The 21,171-nt window shown below is 50.8% G+C and overlaps 1 protein-coding gene across 3 annotated transcripts in view; it reads left to right on the top strand.

Annotated features, from left to right (window-relative positions):
• Positions 1-20,150, top strand: part of LOC309342077 (putative cation-transporting ATPase 13A5) — a 54,947-nt gene extending 34,797 nt beyond the window's left edge. For 2 of the 3 annotated variants that reach the window (XM_081862158.1, XM_081862159.1), the window contains 14 exons: positions 378-495; positions 1,595-1,719; positions 8,470-8,630; positions 8,777-8,896; positions 10,055-10,134; positions 10,561-10,603; positions 10,789-10,898; positions 12,022-12,118; positions 13,166-13,238; positions 13,740-13,914; positions 15,338-15,525; positions 16,643-16,731; positions 16,961-17,041; positions 19,580-20,150. In XM_081862158.1, coding sequence (XP_081718284.1) covers positions 378-495; positions 1,595-1,719; positions 8,470-8,630; positions 8,777-8,896; positions 10,055-10,134; positions 10,561-10,603; positions 10,789-10,898; positions 12,022-12,118; positions 13,166-13,238; positions 13,740-13,914; positions 15,338-15,525; positions 16,643-16,731; positions 16,961-17,041; positions 19,580-19,780 — 1,661 coding nt within the window. In that variant the 3' untranslated portion in view covers positions 19,781-20,150. The remainder of the gene's footprint in view (positions 1-377; positions 496-1,594; positions 1,720-8,469; positions 8,631-8,776; positions 8,897-10,054; positions 10,135-10,560; positions 10,604-10,788; positions 10,899-12,021; positions 12,119-13,165; positions 13,239-13,739; positions 13,915-15,337; positions 15,526-16,642; positions 16,732-16,960; positions 17,042-19,579) is intronic. The other variant, XM_081862160.1, reaches the window with a different exon arrangement.
• Positions 20,151-21,171: the final 1,021 nt, after the last annotated feature.

Here is a 21,171-nt window from a genome sequence, read left to right as displayed (position 1 = left end):
CATCTCCGAGGGCCTTCTGGCAGCTCACTCCCTGTGAGAAGTGAGGTTGCAGGGAACCAGGCAAAGGGCCTTCTCGGTGGTGGCGACCGCCCTGTGGAACGCCCTCCAATCAGATGCCAAGGAAATAAACAACTAGCTGACTTTTAGAAGACATCTGAAGGCAGCCCTGTTCAGGGAAGTTTTTAAGGTTTGATGTTTTATTGTGCTTTTAACATTTTGTCGGAGCCGCCCAGAGTGGCTGGGGAAACCCAGCCAGATGGGTGGAGTATAAATAATTATTATTAAATCATTATTATTTTAAACAAGCACATCCTTGGTTAGCTGCCTCTGCTGCTCTTTGACTGGCGCCTCTCTTCTCTCCCCCTCCTCCCCGGCAGTCCCAAAGAACTTCCACAGGGAGCTGAAGTGCTTCACGTCTCGAGGCTTCCGCGTCATTGCGCTGGCTCACAAGGAGCTCCGTCTGAACAGGGGCGTCAACCTGGACAACTTGGAAAGGTAAGGCTGGCTGAGGTTGGGTCCCCGGAGCTGATGCTAGCCTGACTCCACCAGGCATGGGCTCAATTTATATCGTTCATTATCAAGAGCGGAGTCACCTCCCTTCCGTGTCAGGGGTCATCCACACTTAACCTTTCTGCCGTGATTTCCAGGCAGGGTCTGCAATTTAAGGCTCAGGGTCTTCACGCCCCCCCACCCACCTTGCTTCCTGCTCTGGAGCTTTCCTCACAAAAGCCTGCATTTTGAAGGTCAGTTGGCGCAAACGGCAATCTGCAGAAAACACAAATTGACATTTGCACCGACTGGGCTTTATAGAGCCAATTTTTGCAGGGAAAACTCCAGGGTGTGGGTGGGTGGGGGACCCCATCAGCACTCACACAGAGAACTTTTAAGCATGGAAAGAGCAGGGCCAAAAGGTAAGTGTTACAGGATTTCTAAGGTCTCATATATATAAATCATATGTTCCTAAATTTACAAGGCAAACACATACAGAAGTATGTTAACTACGTGTCTGAAATAGTACAGGAGAGAAATCCTGAAGCCATTTTGACTCTTCCAAATGGACCTCAAATGTTTCTCTGCAAGGAGGAAGGAAATGGGAAAGCCTCCCCGCTGCCTCTTTGCTCACAAATCCTGTCTTAAGGGCATATCTGTGTATGAATAGGGTGAGCCTGTGACCTGGAGTCAGGAACTGAGCAGGGCCGTCTTACCCATAGGCGCTAGGGGTGCGGGGCACCCAGGTGCTGCGATCTCAGGGGCACCAGGCTGAGAGTCCGGGGCCCGAGAGTTGGGTCTGGGGAAGAGCCCGTCCGTCGGTTGGAGCTCTGCGGTGGGCTCTTCTGCTGCGGGCAACTCCGTGCTGCAAGTTTGGGAGCGAGTGAGCCAGCGAGACACTGAGGCGGTTGGCACTATTTTTCTAATAACGTGGATGAGCCTCACTGGCAGCCAGAGGCATAGTGGGGGGCAGAATCATAAAGGACTCTCTGTGGGGCCGGCCACCTCAAGGCCGTGCTCCAGAGCAGCCCCCCAGGCCTCTCTGGGTCCAGCAGCTCCTCTGGGCCCCTTCAGAAGCCCCTCACTCTCCCCTCTTGCCTCCCAGAGACAAGCTGGAGTCTGGCCTGACCTTCTTGGGTCTCCTGGTCATGGAGAATCGGCTGAAGATGGAGACCCAGGCTGTCCTGGAAGAACTCAGCTCTGCTCGCATCCGCAGCGTCATGGTCACAGGTAGGTAGGTTGTGGTTGTGTGTTTGTGTGTTTGTGAAGGGTTTGCAAGGGGTTCTCCCTCGCTGGGGTTTCCCAAAGGCTTTAACTGGGGAGGGAAAGATCAGGCCTTTATTGATGCAAACATACGTGGGGCTCAGTCTCTCTAAAAAACATAGGAGGGGGTGGAGGCAGGCTGGAACTGCATTGTAGTTGACAGATTTCACAAGAAACGAAGCTTTTCTTTTGTGATCGTATACTGGCATTTGCAAACCTTTGGCTAAATGCACACAGCGTTTGAGCTTTCGACTCCAATTCTCCCAACCAATTAAGCCGTCTGGATGGTGTTGAATAGAAACAAGATGGTGGTCCAAAAGGGGGGGGGTTGGTTCTGTTAGGATATTTCTGTTCCACCTTAAAAGGGAGCAGGCTTTGTGAGTCACAGAGTCTGCGTATTTCCTGTTCACAGGATGTTTCTGTTGTGTCTATGCTTTCGTTTTCTCTCTGTGCCTGAGACATTGAAGCAGGCAGTCATGTTTTCTTTGTTCTGACCAATGCTGAATAAAGTTGTAAATAATGCTCTCCTGCGTGCATCTTTCACTGTGCGAATTCTGCTGATAAGAGCGTGCACCAGCTCTGGAATGTGGCAAGCTATTTCTGGAGCTCGTGTCGCTAATTAAATGATACTGCGTGTCTACGGGAGATCGATGGATCGTCCGGAATTGATGTGGGGCCTTGATGGCTGATGTCTCCCTGGCAGTATCCCAACAACAGGTTATGGCCCAGATTCACGGCACTTACAGGAGAGTAAGACTGCGAGAGAGGTATGTGGGCAGAAGCAAGGTTTTTCTGATGCCGTGGCAGAGTGCCTTTGATGTCCGGTTGGCTTAATTGGCCTGGGAGTCGAGCCAAGCAGGCCTCAAGATTTATGAGCTGCCAAGATAAGGAGTCTCTGAAGTGAAAAAGACTCGAGGCTCAAGTAAAGAGCTGGAATGGAGTTTTTCCAAGCCTCAGATAATGGCACTGAGTGCCCAAAGTTAAATCGGCACAATTATGAGACTTGGGCAAGTTGCTGTGAGAGTCTACTTCGTCAGTTTGGATTGTGGCATACTGTGTGTGAAGCCCCTCCAGTTCCTCTGACAGATAGATGGAGGGCCCAAGATTCAAGGGCCATAGACGTAATTGTCTTGTCCATCTCTCTGGAGGAAATTGCTACGCTAGCTGGCAACATGACTGCACGTCAGATGTGGAATGCTTTGAAAGTAGCTGTGATGGCCTGGGATTCCAATTCAGAGGCTGAACCAGAGGAATCCCAGCCTGCACAGGAGTCCCCACCTCCAGGGCCGGCTGAATTGGGGCAGGGCCTGGATTCTGAAGCGCCTGCACCTGTGTTAGATCCTCAGGAGCAGGCACCAGGTGATCCCACTCTGGCTCCAGAGGTGGTTGAGGACTCAGTGCCTGCAGGTGAGTCTCCCCCTGCGCCCAGTAACCCTTTAGCCTCTCCTGAACTGCAGAGACTCAGGGCAGAGAGGCGAAGGGAACTGGTTGCTCCCAGGAGGAGTGCTCGCCTTAAGGCCAAGAGAGGCGGGTCTCCTGGGGGCCGGGACCGCCCCTAGCCTCAGAACAGATAAAGGCCAGTCGGCCCGGTCCCAGGTTGTGGGAGCAACGTCGTTGTTGAGTTCCTGTTCCTGCCCGGATCCAGACCTGACTCTTCAGTGCTCCTGTCCCCGCCCAGCTTCCTTTTTCGGACCTCGCCCCGCTCCTTGTGGACTGATTCCAGGCTAGTGACCCAGGACCGGACTTTGACTACGCCTACGGTAACCTTCCCCCCGGGATCAGCACAGTAGCTCATCTGCCAGTCATCCCAGCTCAGAGTTTGACTGCATCGGAGGTCCTGGATGTTTCCCAGAATGAGAGTGTATGCAGGGATGCTGAGGGCACCAGTTGCAAGCTGCAGGGGGAGCTGACTGTGATGTCATCCCAGGCAGCATTCCAGCCTCCAGGGGGAGCCAAGGAGTCGGCACCTGAGAGCTCTCTTTCCCATGAGAGCCAAGGTCATCTTTGCAGAGGCCGGAAGGCCAGAAGTAAACAGAGACAGATGCCTGCAGATGGCCCGAAGCAGAAGGGGGGTGTAAAGCCCACGCCAGTGGAAAACAAGGCTTTGTTTGCTGGCACTGCTTCTCCAAAAGCCGAAGGCAAGGTTGATGGCCAGGAGCAAGGGGGCAAGCAGCAAAAGCCCACTCCGGTGGAAAACAAGGTTTTGCTTGCTGGAAAAGCTGCTCCAAAGGCCAAGGCCAGATTTATTGTAGATTCTGGATGCACCCACCATCTGGCAAAAGATAAGCATCTGTTTATCTCCTTCACACCTCAAGACGGAGAGATCCACCAGGCAGATGGAAAGACATTGTGAATTGCAGGAGAAGGGACTGTGAGACTGGCAAGTCTGCACACAACCATCAAAGATGTACTTTATGTTCCAGGTGCTGCAGACAATTTGCTCAGTGTCCCACAGCTGACTGGGTGTGGCTTTGAGATTTCCTTCAAGAGGAGCGTCTGTGTCATCAGGAAAAGCAAAGAGGACATTTTGCATGCAAAGTTTATAGATGGTTTGTTCTGTATAACTTATGATGACAATGGTGCTGTTGTGTCTAATGTTGATTCTTGTTGTGTTGCACAATCTAACAAAGTTCTTCATGCAGGATGCATTCACGAGGCACATCGAAGATTTTGTCACATGTCTTGGCAGGCGCTGGCCAAGATGCCTGATTTGGTTCAGGGTTTGAACATCAAACCCTGTAAGTTTCACATGAAATGTGTATCTTGTGCAGAGAACAAGGTGAAGGTTGCTCCAAAAGGCTAGAGTCTAGCAGGCAGGCTTCCAAACCCTACCAGCTAGTCCACGCAGTCCTGGTTGGTCCACTTGCGCCCTCTCTGGGTGGAGCAAGGTACTTCATGGTTCTAATTGATTCTTTTTCCAGGTACATTCATGTGTTTATGCTCCAGCAGAAATCGCAAGCGTTTCCTAGGTTCAAGGCATTCTGTGCTTGGTTGGAGAATGTTCACAGTAAGCGTATTGGCTGTCTCTTTACTGATCGGGGCGGGGAGTTCACTTCTCAGCAGTTTGAAGCTTTCCTGACTGAGAAGGGAATCCAGCATGACTTGTTAACGCCTAGATCGCCATGGATGAATGGACTTGTGGAGCGAGCAAATCAGACTTTGCTTCAAGGCCTAAAAACCTTGTTGCATGATGCCAATCTCCCTGAGAAGTATTGGGGGAGGCTCTGTCCACGTTTGTTTACACTTATAATCGCAGATTGTCATCACCTATTGGTTGTACTCCCTATGAGAAGATGCTTGGTAAGAAACCTTACGTCAAGCACATGAGAATCTTTGGTTCTGACATGTGGGTACACACCCCACAGAGCAACAAGCTTGGGAAGCGTGGGGCACATGGTTTGTTCATGGGGTACGAAAGAGGTTCATACAGGGTATGGATGACTGACTCTAAGTCCATTAAGTTCACAAAGAGTGTTGAGTACAATCCTAAGTGGGGGGAAAATGTGGGAATTTTCCAGAGTTACCAAGAGGAAGCTGAGGATGATGATGATGATGATGATAAGTTTGGATTCCAGCTCAGTGGGTGGCGCTGCTGCTAGTGTCAGCGACAGTGATGACACAACAGACTACAAGAGCACAAAGGCCTCAGTCAGACCATCTGATGCGTCTGACAATGAACTGGAAGAACCACTGTTCACCATTGGTCACTTTTCTCCTAAGAAGGAGGAGATGAGTCCAGAAGACTTGCGTCTAGTTCGCAGGTCTGAAAGGGCGACCAAAGGCAGACCTCCAAAGAGATTTGCTGATGAGTTTGCTAAGATGGCAACTGCTGTTCTTAGTAGCTCAGAGAAGGTGTGGGAACCTTCAAGCTTCAAAGAGGTTCAGAAGTTAACCTCTAAAGATGCTGAGCCTTGGCTGAATGCCATGAAGGCTGAAGTTGATTCCTTGAACAGGAACCAAACTTGGGAGCTGGTACCGGTAGTCCCAGGAATGAGACTGGTTGGAAGCAAATGGGTCTTCAAGGCCAAGACAGACCAGAATGGCAAGGTTGTCAGACACAAAGCCAGATTGGTTGCCAGAGGTTTTTCACAGGTACCAGGACAGGATTACCACGAGACCTACTCACCCACCGTCAAGTATGAGAGCATTCGGCTGATGCTCAAGATAGCTGCAGAGGAGAAACTGCATGTTTCCCATCATGACATTAATACAGCTTTTTTGTACGGGGTTTTGGGGGAGGAGCTGTTTATGCTTCCACCTGACGGAATGCAGATACAGAAGAGAATGGTCTGTAAACTGCGGAAATCCTTATATGGTCTCAAGCAGAGTGTCAGGTGTTGGAACACAAAACTCACTGAGACGTTGCTTTCTCTAGGTTTTCACCAGGGCAAGGCTGATTCGTGTGTGTTTGTCAAGGAGGAGGGGCAAAACAAACTGTATTTATGTTTTGTTGATGATCTTCTGATGTTTTGGAAGAATCAGGCTTTGTACCAAAGCACCCTAGCTCAGCTGAAGGAGCACTTTGACATGAAGGATCTTGGTGAGGTATCCAACTATCTTTCTCTGCAGGTGGAGAGGGACCAAGCAGGTAATTTTCTGGTATACCAAACACAGAAAATTGCTGATGTATTAACCAGGTTGTATTTGGTTGATGCAAACCCAGCAGACACACCGATGGTGACAGGTTACCAGGTAGATAGTACTGCTGAAGCGTTTTCTGACACTACGCTGTACAGATGCATTCTAGGCAAGTTGAATTTCATTGCTAGATGCTCAAGACCTGACATAGCTGTAAGCACTAACCTGCTTAGCAGACATGCCAACAATCCTACTGTTCAGGATTGGAAGGCTCTGAAGCGCATAGCCCGCTATTTGAAAGGGACTTTGCACTACAGGCTGAGGTTCACCAGTCAGAAGACTGGAGGTCTTGAAATCTTTGCAGGTACTAGTTTTGGAAGTGACACCACAGATGGTACAAGCACTTCTGGAGTATGCTACATGTACAACCACTGTCTGTTTGACTGGCTGTGCAAGAAGCATATGACAGTGAGCCTAAGTTCCTGTGAAGCAGAACTCAATGCTCTGTCATTTTCACTCATGGATTGTGAATGGTTGATGCAACTGTTTCAGGACATCAAAGTTTCTGTGAAATGTCCTATACAAGTGTATCAAGACAATAGATCCTGTTTGGCTTTGCTGAACTCAGAGAGTTGCAAGCAAAGAACCAAGTACTTGCAGATTAAGCTACATTGTGCAAGAGAGTGTATTCAGAAAGGACTCATTCAGGTGTCCTACATGCCAGGAAATGAAATTCCTGCTGATCTGTTGTCTAAGGTTGTTAACAGAGAACAACTTAAGGTTTACGTACAGAGGTTGCAATTGGGTTGAACCACAGGTACTACAGGTTACACGGAAAGGGGGAGGATGTTAGGATATTTCCGTTCCATCTTAAAAGGGAGCAGGCTTTGTGAGTCACAGAGTCTACGTATTTCCTGTTCACAGGATGTTTCTGTTGTGTCTATGCTTTCGTTTTCTCTCTGTGCCTGAGACATTGAAGCAGGCAGTCATGTTTTCTTTGTTCTGACCAACGCTGAATAAAGTTGTAAATAATACTCTCCTGCATGCATCTTTTGCTGTGCATTATCTGCTGATAGAGCGTGCACCAGCTCTGGAATGTGGCAAGCTATTTCTGGAGCTTGTGTCGCTAATTGAATGATACAGCGTGTCTACGGGAGATCGATGGATCGTCTGGAATTGACGTGGGGCCTTGATGGCTGATGTCTCCCTGGCAGTATCCCAACAGGTTCAAGTGTTTTTGGCCCCCTGCAGACTGCCAGTATTTTGTGGGATGCTGGTGTGCACATTTAAGTGGAGGAAAGGTCTCTCTTGGCCCAGAGCCACAAAGAAAGACACTTTTCTTCCCGTTTGGAAAGTGACCGTGAAACCCATTGAAAAATGTGGGGTGAATGGATGATGAATGGTGAGACCTGTCGACACCCTATCAGAGAATCAGGATGAGAGAAGTCCCAGCGGCCTTTGGGCCTTCAATAGGAGACCTTCAGTTAGTTACTGGCAATGGGAGGGAGAGTGTGCTGGTCCCGAGGGTTAACCATGTGGCGAGGTCCGAGTCCAGTCCAAGGTCGAGGGTGCAGTATGGAGGCTGTCCGTCAAAGCTGAAGCTGGGTCCAAGGCAAGGAGTTGGGTGAGGTCAGGAACTCTGGCAGAAGAGCAGGACAGGGTGCCGGCAGGAACAGGCTACCAACAATGTTGCTCCTGCAACCTGGGACTGGGGCTGGCCGGCTTTTATCTGCCCCGAGGCATAGGGCGGCCCCGGTCCACAGGTGACTTGCCTCTCCTGGCTTGGAGGTGAGCCCTCCTCCTGTGGGAACTTAGTTCCCTCTGCCTCTCTGCCCCGAGCCTCTGCAGCTCAGGAGAGGCAGGAGAGTTACCGGACCCAGAGGCAACCTCAGCTTCCCCTGACGGGGCTGAGAGTGGAGCACCTGCAGGCAATGGGTCCTCCGTCACCTCAGGAGCCAGAGCAGACTCACCTGAGGACCCAGCACAGGTGAGGACCCTTCAGGCTCAAGCCCCAGCCCCAGCTCAGCTGGTTCTGGAGGCGGGGGATCCTGTGCAGGCTGGGATCCCTCAGGTTCAGCCTCCGAGTCCAAATCCCAGGCCATCACACCCACAGACTTTCTCCCTTCCCCTCGCTTCCAGGTGACAATCTTCAGACAGCCATCACAGTCGCGAGGAACTGTGGGATGTTCTCCTTTGGCACCAGAGTGATCCTGGTAGAAGCCAGGGAGGCAGAGGGCTCCAGCCGGGCATCCGTTACCTGGCAGCTGATAGAGGAGGTGTTCAATTCAGACGAAACCATGGTAAGGCAGGAGCTCCAGAGCTCTTTGCATAGCTTCAATCTGGGTGGAATGGGTGTGCCCCCAAGCTTCTGACGCTGTTTGGCTGAGATGCTTCCAATTGTGCAAATTCTGAAATAAGTCACCGGGGTGTAATTCCTGACTTCCAGCCTCCCGACATCTCCATTGACGTCTCTGACGCTGGTGGGAAAGAGAGCGACTTCCACTTCGCCTTGAACGGGGACACCTATCACGTCCTCATGAAGCACTTCGGCAGTCTACTGCCAAAGGTACGCTGAGGGGAAGGCGGTGGGTGGTCCCTAGGGCTGGTGGCAGGGAAGGAATGAGGAATGGGCCCCCCATTGAGACCAGGACACATCCTTAAGGGCACTTTATTGGAACCACCTGCAATGCGGGACTTTCTTTGGGCGGAAGGGGCCTCCAGGTGTGTGTCTTGTGAAGCAATAAACGTCCTGCGCTTTCAGGGTGGGCTTGTACTGGACCGTCTTGATCTTCTGTCCACGGCGCAAATGTTCTTTGGTGCTCCCAGATTTCTCCCGCGTCATTGACTCCTCTGCACGGCCTCCCTGGACTCCTCCAGGACACTGTTTCATAGAATCGTAGCATTCCGAACAGGAGGGATCCCCTCAGCGCCATCTAGTCCAGCCCTCTGCAGTGCTAAAGAATCCCAGATGGATGGCCATCCTGTGGGAATGTTCAGGGATGCAGGAGAGGATATACTGTTTGATTATAGCCTTTCCAACTTGTGTTAACAAGTTCACAATTTAGCAGAGTAACATTCCCCTTTGTAAACTCACAGCGGATGCATTTGCTCAGCTAAAGCCTCTATAATAACTGCTCTGGTATTTTCCTCTTATTCCCTCATAAAAGATAAGACAAGACACGACACAGTCTTCTATAAAAGTATAAAAAAGAGTTTACTCACATTCTGTTCACAATCGGATCCCAGAAGGCAGACTTAGCTTAGAAAAGTAACAGACACCTGGAAACTATCTCATAAGGAGACAGTCCCTTTGTTGTCTCTTGGCTGGAGGCCAAGAGAGCATCTTTGGCTAAGCGGACGTTGTTTCTTTGATGCATGTAGTCAAAGAGAGAGAGATGGCTGCCTTGTCCTGTGCTTTTGTCGTTACCTGCACAGGTGAGGCCACGCCCACCTCTAGTCACATGCAGAGGAAGTCTGTCCCAGCCCAAAAGGAAACAGGAAGTTGACCTGCTGGCTGGACAAACATCCCTCCCCATGTGTAAACATGTTCACTCTAGGAACGTTTTACTTGACTGCTCTTGTGTTTCACATCCCACAGATCCAACCTCTGTTTAAAAACATTCAATGAAGGAGACGCCACTAGATGAGGCTTAGGGTCCCTTCAAACTCTACAATTCTACAATTCTGTATTTATTTGGTGGGGGTTTTTTTTTTCTATCCACAGATTCTTCTGAATGCAACAGTGTTTGCCAGGATGTCTCCAGCGCAGAAGTCCAGCCTTGTGGAAGAATTTCAGAAGCTAGAGTAGGTTCCTTGCTTGCCATCGTGATTCTGGGAGAAGAGCTCAGGGGACAGGGAGAAGGACCTTTTTGCCGTCACAGTAATGTTTAAGATATTCCTTGAATATAATCCATTCTTGATTTACCTTTTGCATCGAATACCCTCATACCCTCCCTGTCATTTTTGCCATTCGCAGATATTCTCATAGTTTAACTTGCCATTCAGATTTGGTAGGTATAGTTTCATTTTTCCAATGCGTTGCAATAAAAATTCTGGCTGCGGATGTTGCATACATAAAGAGAGATCTTACTTCTTTTTTTATTTCAGTTGACATTATCCCTAATAAGAAGGCTTCTGGTCATTTTGTGAATGGGATTTTTAACATCTTTTTTAAAACAAAACAAAACAAAAACCTGAACTTTCAAATGATGTTCCCTCCTTTTCTCCTAGCTACTACGTGGGAATGTGTGGCGACGGAGCCAACGACTGTGGGGTAGGTAATTAGATTTGTTTAATAATAATAATAATAATAATAAAGCTTGTGACCCACCCGGATCCCTTTCCCCACGGATGTGGAGGGTCCTAAGTGGAAACCAAAAGGCGATTCCTGTTCCTACAATTCTCTTGATTCCATCTGAGACTGAATGGGGGCGATGGCTGATGCTGATGCTCTTTCAGGCCTTGAAGATGGCTCACGCCGGGATCTCCCTCTCGGAGCAAGAGGCTTCCGTCGCGTCTCCCTTCACCTCCCAAATCCCGAACATCGAGTGTGTGCCGGAACTGATCAGGTGGGTTTTGCCTCCTTGGTTTCCATGGCTTTGTTCCCGCCATGCCAAACCTCTCCGGAGGTGCCTTGTGGGACCCAGTGTGGCTTTCCTCCGTTGCCTCCTTCCTCCTGTTGTAATAATAATAATAATAATAATAATAATAATAATAATAATAATAAAACGGTCCCCACTCACCCCACGCAGGAGGAACCCAGAACAACTGTGCGCAAGCCCTTATATAGACTTTTGAAATTGCCCACCCTGTAGCCCAAGACCCTCCCAAAAAACATCATCCATACATCACAGAAGGAAACGGTCTACCACAGAACTCCTGATAATGGTCACTGATTGCTTTACCTGGGCACCCTGGCCATTCTGTTGTGATGGTCAATATTTTAGTTTCCTGAATCCTGGTCACAGGCTCACCCTATTCATACACAAATACGCCCTTAAGACAGGATTTGTAAGCGAAAAGGCAATGGGATGGCTTTCCCCATTTGCCTCCTTTACTGCAGAGGAATACCGTATTTTTCGCTCTATAAGACACACTTTTCCCCTCCTAAAAAGTAAGGGGAAGTGTGTGTGCTTCTTATGGAGCGAATGCAGGCTGCGCAGCTATCCCAGAAGCCAGAACAGCAAGAGGGATCGGTGCACACCTATCCCTCTTGCTCTTCTGGCTTCAGCGAAAGCAACGCAAGGCCTCTTGAGCGCAGTGGGAGCGCTCCTGCTTCTTTGCTCTAGAGGCTTTGCGTTGCTTTCATGTTTCTTGTTTTCCTTCTCTGAAAACTAGGTGCGTCTTATGGTCGGGTGTATCTTATAGAGCTAAAATACGGTATTTGAGGTCATTGGAAGAATCCAAAGGCTTAAGGATTGCTCTCCCATACTATTTCAGACACATGGTTCATACATTTAGATATGTGTGCATTTATGAATTTTTATTTTGTATTTGAGACCTTAAAATTCTTATAACGCTTCCTTCTGTCCTGCTGCCGCTGGCACCACTGCCCTGGCCTCCATGTTGCAGCAGGTACCCACTGGGACTGGCAGACTCCTGGCACTTGCCCTGGCAAGCCTAGTCGCTTGTCGAGTCTTTCAGGCCCCGAGTTGTCCTTCTGCACTTGAGCTGCCTCTTTCTCTTCCCCAGGGAAGGTCGTGCGGCCCTTGTGGCCTCCTTCTCGGTGATTAAATACCTGACCCTGTACGGGATGGGCCAGTTCATTGGCACTGCTCTGCTGTATTGGGTACGTACATATGTAAACATTGATGGGTGTAGATGTCAGGAGCTCGTCCTACACTTGAGTAGGACCCGGCAAAGACACATGCCTGACTGGCATGTTCCCTCCCTCCTGGTCAATCGTTCAAAAGCTTTCTTCAGCCCGAACATCACAGTGACTGATGCCAACAGACACCGGCACACTTAGGGATCCGCAGAGTCTTCGCAGCCTGCTTAACAGACCTCAGCAACTCAGCATTTTGGCTAATCTACTTTATTTACATCTAAACACATATGGAGCATTGCAACATGGCTCCCTCTCTCTCTAGCATCAGACAGCAAAGAGAAAAAGAACAAAGGACAATAGCCCCCCTTCATGGAACACAGGAACACAAACATCCTGTCTCCGTCACTTCCCACTCTGTGGAGTCAAAAAAAACACCGTCATGGGAAAGACAAAAATCCCTTGACTGCAATCACGGAGCAGGAATTCTAACAGTAGCTTCATCCAAAGGCCAAATGGTGGGTGACTGACAGCATATGCCCCTAAACTGTAGTTCTAACTTGGAGGTAGACAATGGCTTCAGTTGAAGAGAGTCCTTTCTTTCTTTATTTTTATTACTGTAATTAATTAATATACTAATACTATTAATTACATTCCCTCCAAGGAGCTCAAGGTGGTTTCTATCTTCTCCTCCTCACCCACAGCGAGCTGCATTTCTGAGTGAGGGATTTGAACCCTGGTCTCTCCCCAGGTCACAACCAGATCCTTGATCCACAGTGGTTCCCATCTTTATAAAAAGCCTCCACCTAAAGGAGCAATGGGTTTGTTGCCTGGGATCCTGTAAGGCAGGGAAGTGATTTTGCCGCAATGGAGCGTGGACCCGTGTGTGAATCCAGTTCCAGCAAAACATCTTTGGGTGCCGTTGCAAGGCCCCCTGGACTCTCCCACTCGGTCTGAGTTAATTCCATGACAATCTGAAGTAACAATCTGGGTAACAATCTGTCCACAAGCGGCAGGACTGAGAGCCCTCTGTGAACTCATTCTCTCTCTCTCTCTCTGCCCCACTTTTAGCAAATACAGATCTTTGGGAATATCCAGTACCTCCTTCAAGATGTCGGCATCACCCTAGTCGTGTGCCTAACAAGTAAGCAGATCACTGTGTTATGGGGTCGTGTATTTAGCAGGCGAGTTCCCTTGGGGGTTTGGGGCCGCTGCTACAGGTGTACAGTCAGATGTGAAACACGCCAATTCCCTCTTGAGCTGAAGGGAGCCTGAATTTCACTTACCCCAACCTGAATGAGCAAGGGACACGGGTGGCGCTGTGGGTTAAACCACTGAGCCTAGGACTTGCCCATCAGAAGGTCGGCGGTTCGAATCCCCGCAATGGGGTGAGCTCCCGTTGCTCGGTCCCTGCTCCTGCCCACCTAGCAGTTTGAAAGCACGTCAAAGTGCAAGTAGATAAATCGGCACCGCTCCGGCGGGAAGGTAAACGGCGTTTCCGTGTGCTGCTCTGGTTTGCCAGAAGCGGCTTAGTCATGCTGGCCACATGACCCGGAAGCTGTGCGCCAGCTCCCTCGGCCAATAAGGGGAAGGGCAACCTTTTTTAACTCTTCACTTTCTCCATGCCATCTCTTTCTCCCCACAGTGAGCCTGACCCACGCCTACCCCAAGCTGGCCCCCTACCGACCCCCCGGGCGGCTCCTCTCCCCGCCGCTCCTGCTCTCCATCATCCTCAACGTCCTCTTCACGCTCACCGTCCAGGTCTTCGCCTTCCTGTATGTGAAGCAGCAGCCCTGGTACTCTGTCCTGCGCAGCCACAGGTGAGGCCCCCATCCAAAGAGCGCACCTCCCAGGGAGAGGCTTAGAGGTGGGCTGGGCTGGGAGGCCAGGGGCTGCCATTTGCCTCTTGCTGGTTTCTTAGGGTAGAGGCTCCCCTTATTCCCAGAGGCAGCAGTGGGAGGGTGGGGCTGGAATCTCCCTTGGAGCCCACCCAGGCCACATCTCATGGAGAATACCCCCAATGTGCTCACGGCGAAGTCATCCGAGATCCTCTCTCGGTGGAGCCTTCCTTCTGATCTGTTTGTGGGGAGCTTAGATGCCTCATCCTTTTGAGCTGCAAAGTATCTCCTTAAAAGAAAGAATTGGGAGGTGGTACGGGTGCTGAAGGGGCGACAGGGTTTAGTGAGCAGGAAGAACCTGTGACAGGGGACAGTTCAGACCCTGAGGCTGGAGCAGAGGAGTGGGTTCAAGAGGCTGCTGCAGAATCCAGAGAGGCTGCGATATGTGAGATGTGATCCATGAGAGGCAGTCAAGTACAACATTCATTCTAATGCTAGAGAAGACATGCGAGGGAATGTTTGGTCCAGCCAGTTGAAACTTCCTGTTCCTCCTGGCTGGAGCATCCTTGCTTTGCATGTGACTAAAGGTGAGCTTGACCAAACCTGTCCAGGTAACAAAAGGACGAGTCACGCAGCACACCTCTCTCCCTTTGACTCCCATCTTCGTTTGACCAGCTTCTAGCTAGGACTGCTCTGCTAGCTCTCAGCTGGCAGAAGCACTGGGATTATTCCCCCATATGGGGTAGATCCACATGTTCATATTTGTCACTAAGTGTGCCTTCAGGAATCCAACTGTGAACTAATGTGACTAAACTTCTTTCATCATCTTTGAATAAGATTGTGGCCTCTTTATTCTTTTAAGAGGGATTCAAGGGAACTTACCAGGAACGTACAATTCAATCTGAGACAGACTGAATTGTATAATAGTGAGAGGCTCCCACGAGCCTGCAACCAGCTATCCGCTGTGCGTGTAAGAAGGGGAATGTAAACTCTACTAAGGATCTTGCTAGGGTAAGTTAGGAAGGATATTAATTAACAATATATCCTCTCTTGCCACCCTGAACATTCCCACAAGCTCCCCTTCCCCTGTTCTCCCAGAATAAGGAGGAAAGCAGAGCAGAGACCAGAGGTGCTCAGGCGCAGTTTGAGACAGCTTGGGAAACATCTGGGAGAGGAGGAGCCTTAGGTGGAAGGCAGGGACCTTCAGCCTGGCAACTGCTCCATGGGGCCAAGTCCTGCTGGGAAGGGTTGCTGAGACCACTAGGCCGAGTTGCCTGCCATTTCCTTGAATGAAGAGTTAACTTGGCCAGCATCTGCCTCTGCGTCTTCATTCTGACCTGCATCTGACCAGGACAATGAGGCAGAGGAAGTAATGCTGGGTGGTGTGTGTGTGTGTGTCTTCCAGGGGGTGCCCTACTGCAGACCACCCTGTGTCCCTGGGCAACGGGACGGCCAGCAACGCCACAGCCCCGGAGCACTCTGTCCTGAGCTATGAGGACACTACCCTCTGGCCACTGGTCACCGTCAACTGCATCATCGCAGCCTTTGTCTTCTCCAAGGGGAAACCCTTCCGGAAGCCCATCTACACCAACTGTGAGTTAACGGGGAGGGGGCAGCAGACCCTCACGCCTTTTTCTGCCTTTTCGGTTCATGATGACGTCTGCCCCACCCAGCCCAGCAGAGACCCCAGAACCAGCCTCGCCAGGGGTCTGGTTGTGGGCACAGCCCAGGTAGCGTTTTCCTGCAGTGCTCAGAGAGCTTTCCATGTATTGTCTCTTTGCTCCTTATCACACTCTGAGGAAGGAAGGAAGGAAGGAAGGAAGGAAGGAAGGAAGGAAGGAAGGAAGGAAGGAAGGGCTTCTCAACATTGTCACTTGACCCATATTTTGACTGCATTTTGTACCAATTATTTCCTTGTTTTTCCATGGCTGGACCTTGTGAAAATCAGATCTTACCTGTTGAATTGAAGCTCAGGGGAGCAAGATTTCTGCTCCCATTTTCCGTGTACCTGACTAGGTCCAGTGATTCAACGGGTTCAGTTCTTGGACTCAGGGGAATTAATCAGTGCAAGATGTGATCAAAATATGGGCCAGGCAAACAAGGAAGGAAGGAAGGAAGGAAGGAAGGAAGGAAGGAAGGAAGGAAGGAAGGAAGGAAGGAAGGAAGGAACCCATTGTGGTGGAGGCAGGAGCAGCCCCAGTGACCAGTCGCCCTTCCTGAGGTCCAGGGGCACATGGGAACCTGCTTGGTTATAACAACAACAACAACAACAACAACAACAACAACAATTTATTATTTATACCCCGCCCATTTGGCTGGGCTTCCCCAGCCACTCTGGGCGGCTTCCAACCAAATATTAAAATACAGTAATACATCAAACATTAAAAGCGTCCCTATACAGGGGTGCAGATGTCTTCTAAAAGTCAGAGAGTTGTTTCTTTCCTTGACATCTGGTGGGAGGGCGTTCCACAGGGTGGGCGCCACCACCGAGAAGGCCCTCTGCCTGGTTCCCTGTAGCTTTGCTTCTCGCAGGGAGGGAACTGCCTGAAGGCCCTCAGCACTGGACCTCAGTGTCCGGGCTGAAAGATGGAGGTGGAGACGCTCCTTCAGGTACTGTTGTTGCCTCCCATCTCTCATTGCTCTTCCTGACCCTAGAGGCCCCCCGATTCCTGGGCTTCACTGGGGGCTCTTCCTCTTCTTGATTCCCCAGATATCTTCTCTGGCCTGCTGTGCATTCAGCTCGGAGTCTCCCTTTTCCTTTTCTTCGCTGACCTGGACCCCGTCTACAGAGGAATGGAGGTGAGTCGGAAGTGCCTAGCGGGAGACTCCAAGGGAGGGTGGATGGTGAACCTGGAGCTCCCCTCAGCCGGCACCAGATTGGAGTGCCATGCTCTCCGCTTGGGGCAAAACGCAGAGCCCTGGGCTGGGCTGCAGGGGTGTGGGGTGCGGAAGGAGGGGGCACGTGCCAGGCAGGCTGACCTGAAGGTGCTGCAGAAGCCTAACCAGCTTGCAACCTCTTTCCTCACAGTTTCTCTGCACCCCAACCATCTGGAGGGTGTATGTGCTGCTGATGCTGCTGGTGGCCTTCTCCGTCTCATTCTTCGTGGAGGTGAGCAGGCGAGCATGATTTCAGGAGTCTGGCTGCTGGCCCATCTAGTCCAGTGTTTCCCAACCTTTTTTGGGCAAAGGCACACTTGTTTCATGAAAAAAATCTCGAGGCACACCACCATTAGAAAATGTTTAAAAAATTAACTCTGTGCCTATATTGACTATATATACAGTGGTGCCCCGCAAGACGAATGCCTCGCAAGACTGAAAACCCGCAAGACGAAAGGGTTTTCCGTTTTTTGAGGCACTTCGCAAGATGAATTTCCCTATGGGCTTGCTTCGCAAGAAGAAAGCCTATAGGGAAATCTCCAGGGACCTCTTTTAAATGCTGGCGGTGGGGAGCAAAGCCTTCCCCCCCCTCCGGCCTTCAGAAGAGGTCCAGGAAGGCCGGCGGGGGCCGAAAGGCTTTGCTCCCCACCGCCAGCATTTTAAAAGCAGTCCGGGATAGCAGGGAAGCGCTTCCCGCTATCCTGGACGGCTTTTGAAGGCAGGCGGGGGGAGCAAAAACTTTTGTTCCCCCACCCGCCTTCAGAAGAGGTCCAGGACCTCTTCTGAAGGCTGGCGGGGGGTGAAAGTCTTTGCTCCCCCCCGCCTGCCTTCCCGGGAGAGCGGAGAAACACAGAGTGTTTCTCCGCTGTCCTGGACGGCTTTTGAAGGCAGGCGGGGGGAGCAAAGACTTTCGCCCCCCACCTGCCTTCAGAAGAGGTCCAGGACCTCTTCTGAAGGCGGGCGGGGGGCAAAAGTCTTTGCTCCCCCCTGCCTGCCTTCCCAGGAGAGCGTAGAAACGCAGCACGTTTCTCCTCTGTCCCGGACGGCTTTTGAAGGGGGGGGAGCAAAGACTTTCCGCTCTCCCGGGAAGGCAGGCACGGGGGAGCAAAGACCTTTGCCCCCCGCCAGCCTTCAGAAAAGGCCCTGGACCTCTTCTGAAGGCGGGCGGAGGGCGAAAGTCTTTGCTCCCCTCTGCCTGCCTTCAAAAGCTGTCCGGGACAGCGGAGAAACACGCTGCGTTTCTCCGCTCTCCCGGGAAGGCAGGCAGGGGGGAGCAAAGAGGTCCTGGACCTCTTCTGAAGGCGGGCGGGGGGCAAAAGTCTAATTCTAATTTCAATGAGTGTGCCCTCCCACGGCACACCAGGCAACGTCTCGCGGCACACTAGTGTGCCGCGGAACACCGGTTGGGAAACACTGATCTAGTCCAACGCTGTCTACACGGACTGGCAGCAGCTGTCCATGGTTTCAGGCAGGGGTCTCTCGGTCCCAGCGGGGATTGAACCTGAGAGCTTCTGCTTGCAAGGCCAACGCTCAGCCTCTGAGCTACAGCTTTTCATTTCCCCAGGAACTGGCTCAGAGTTTTCCCTTCCAGCAGAGCGCTCCCTACTCCCAGGGGTTGTGGGAACCTGCTGGTGGTGGTTCAGGGGATGTGGAGGGGATTTGGGGGGTTAAAGAGGGTCGGGAAAGCGATCCCTCGGGCTCAGCATCCTCCTCCTGCTCACCGACAGATGATGATGATTAATTAAATTGATATACTGCCCTTCATCTGAAAATCATAGGGCGGTTTACAACATAACAAATACAAAGTGAAGACACAAAATCCTAATCTTAATAATAACCCCAATAAGCCCCCTACCCCAAACACATTTTAAAGGGCATAGCATGTTGTTCATCCCAACGCCTGGTTGAAGAGGACCCTTTTCGCCTGGTGCCTAAACATGTGTAATGGAGGTGCCAGGTGAACTTCCCTGGGGAGAGCATTCCACAAGCGGGGGGAGCCACCACAGAAAAGGCCCTGTTCTCATGGGGCCACCCCTCTTGCGGAGCAGGCACACGACAATGGGCCTCAGAAGATGATCTTAGGATCCGGGTCGCTTCACGTGGGGAATATTGTGGTCCTGAGCCATTTCAGGCTTTAGAGGTCAAAAGCGGCGCTTTGAATGAGGCCCGGAAACTAAGTGGCAGCCGGTGCAGCCGGGCCAGGATCGGTGCAATAGGCTCAAACCGTCTTGCCCCCGGTGATTAAACTAGCCACTGAATTCCCAATGAGGCAACTTTCCCCTCATTAAACAAGGACCACAAATAGAGCAATATTGGACCTCTGAGAAGTAAAAGCACGCATATGTACTCAGAATTTGGTTTGGGCCCCTTTTGCATCAATTACTGCCTCAATGTGGCGTGGCCAATCAAGCACAGTAATCCCATGGGCGTTGAACAAGATTTTGGTACTTTTGGCAGTGTGGGCAGGTGCCAAAGTCCTGCTTTGAAAATGAAGTCAGCATTAGAATTAATATTCTAATTTTCTGAGATTGTTAATTTGGGGTTTTCATCAGCTGTAAGCCATGATCATCACAATTAGAACAAATAAAGGCTTGACATATCTCGCTTTGCATGTCATGAGTCTATCTCATATATGAGTTTCACCTTTTAAGCTGAATTACTGAAATAAAAGTTCATTTCCGAGTTTCACCTGTATAATACCAGGTAAAAATGCTTCTGGCGTTTTTAAGAATGGATGGGCCCCTTTCTCATGCTCCCATGTTCTTTGCAGGACGGCATCCTACAGAACCACCGCCTCTGGCTTCTGATCAAGGCCCTCTTCCGCTTCCGCTCCTCCAGCCAGTACCGGAAGCTGCAGCGGCAGCTGGAGAAGGACGCAAAGTGGCCGCCCACCAGCCAGAAGGACTTTGCAGAAGAGCCCAAGAGTGGCACTTACGTCAACCCCGTCTATGATGAGGCGGGAGAGAACTAGCTGGGGAGGCCGCAGGCTGGCCCAGGAGGACTTGTCAAAAAGGACTTTTTGTGTGCGGAGAGACTGATGGAAACCCACGGGAGATCGTGCTCCTAGGAAGCCCCTCTGACGGTGCGCACAGAGCCTGCCTTTGCTCATCCAGCTCAAGGAGGTTTGCCAGGGGGGCATTTTGCTGTTGGCTCTGCCTGAGTGTGGAAATCTAGGGCTTGATCCCTGTGCCCATGCAAGAGATCTCAGCCTCTTCCATGGGGATCCAGGCTGCTCCAGCGGAAGGGACACACGAGGGAACACCATCCGCCGTGTGGAAATCAAAGACAACTCTGTATTTTTGCTTTCCAAAAGAGAATAAAGTGGGGGTTTTTTTCTTTTATGATCGTGGTCAGCCATTTATTTGGAGTTCTGCTGCTTGCAAAAATGTGCCGCAGAGTTGGTGCATCTGTGTGTATATGGAGGGCAGGACAAGATTTGGGGGGTTTGGGGAGGAGAGGGAAGACTTCACGGGCATTAAGATGAACGTCATTGAGTTGTCGGGTTGGAAGGGACCCCAAGGGTCATCTAGCCCAACCCCCTGCAAGGCAGGAATCTCAGCGACAGAAACCCTGAGAGGTGGCCGTCCAACCTCTGCTTAAAAGCTTCCAAGGAAGGAGAGTCCTCCATCTCCCAAGGTCATTCACTCCGCTGTCAAACAGCAATCACTGTCAGAAGCCTAATCCTGATGTTGAGTCGGAATCACCCTTTTGGTAACTTGAAGCCCTGGGTGTCTTCTGGGGCAGCAGAAAACCTTCCATGGGGCAGTCCTTGAGGTGTTTGAAGATGCCTCTCATGCGGCCTCTCAGTCTCCTTTTCTCCAGGCTTATCCCGACCCGACTCCCTCGACCATTCCTCATAAGGCTTCGGTCCTAAATTCAGTCATTCTCTCTCACACAGTCAGAAAGTTGGTGTTTAACGTGCTCCTTCTCTGTGTTGTTATAGGAATCCAAAGGTCTCAAATATAGAATAGGTAAAGGGACCCCTGACCATTAGGTCCAGTCATGGACAACTCTTGGGTTGCGGCGCTCATCTTGCTTTATTGGCCGAGGGAGCCGGCGTACAGCTTCCGGGTCATGTGGCCAGCATGACTAAGCCGCTTTTGGCAAACCAGAGCAGCGCATGGAAACGCCGTTTACCTTCCCGCTGGAGCAGTACCTATTTATCTACTTGCACTTTGACGTGCTTTCAAACTGCTAGGTGGGCAGGAGCTAGGACCAAGCAACGGGAGCTCACCCCATCACGGGGATTCGAACCGCCGACCTTCTGATTGGCATGCCCTAGGCTCAGTGGTTTACACCACAGTGCCACCTGCATTAATAATTGCACAAGGCAAACACACATACATAAGTATATAAACCACA

This window comes from Podarcis erhardii, assembly GCF_964252035.2.
Source record: "Podarcis erhardii genome assembly, chromosome: 5".
Lineage (NCBI taxonomy): Eukaryota > Metazoa > Chordata > Lepidosauria > Squamata > Lacertidae > Podarcis > Podarcis erhardii.
The sequence above is the reverse complement of the archived record's forward strand: the minus strand, read 5'-3'. Positions and strand labels throughout refer to the sequence as shown.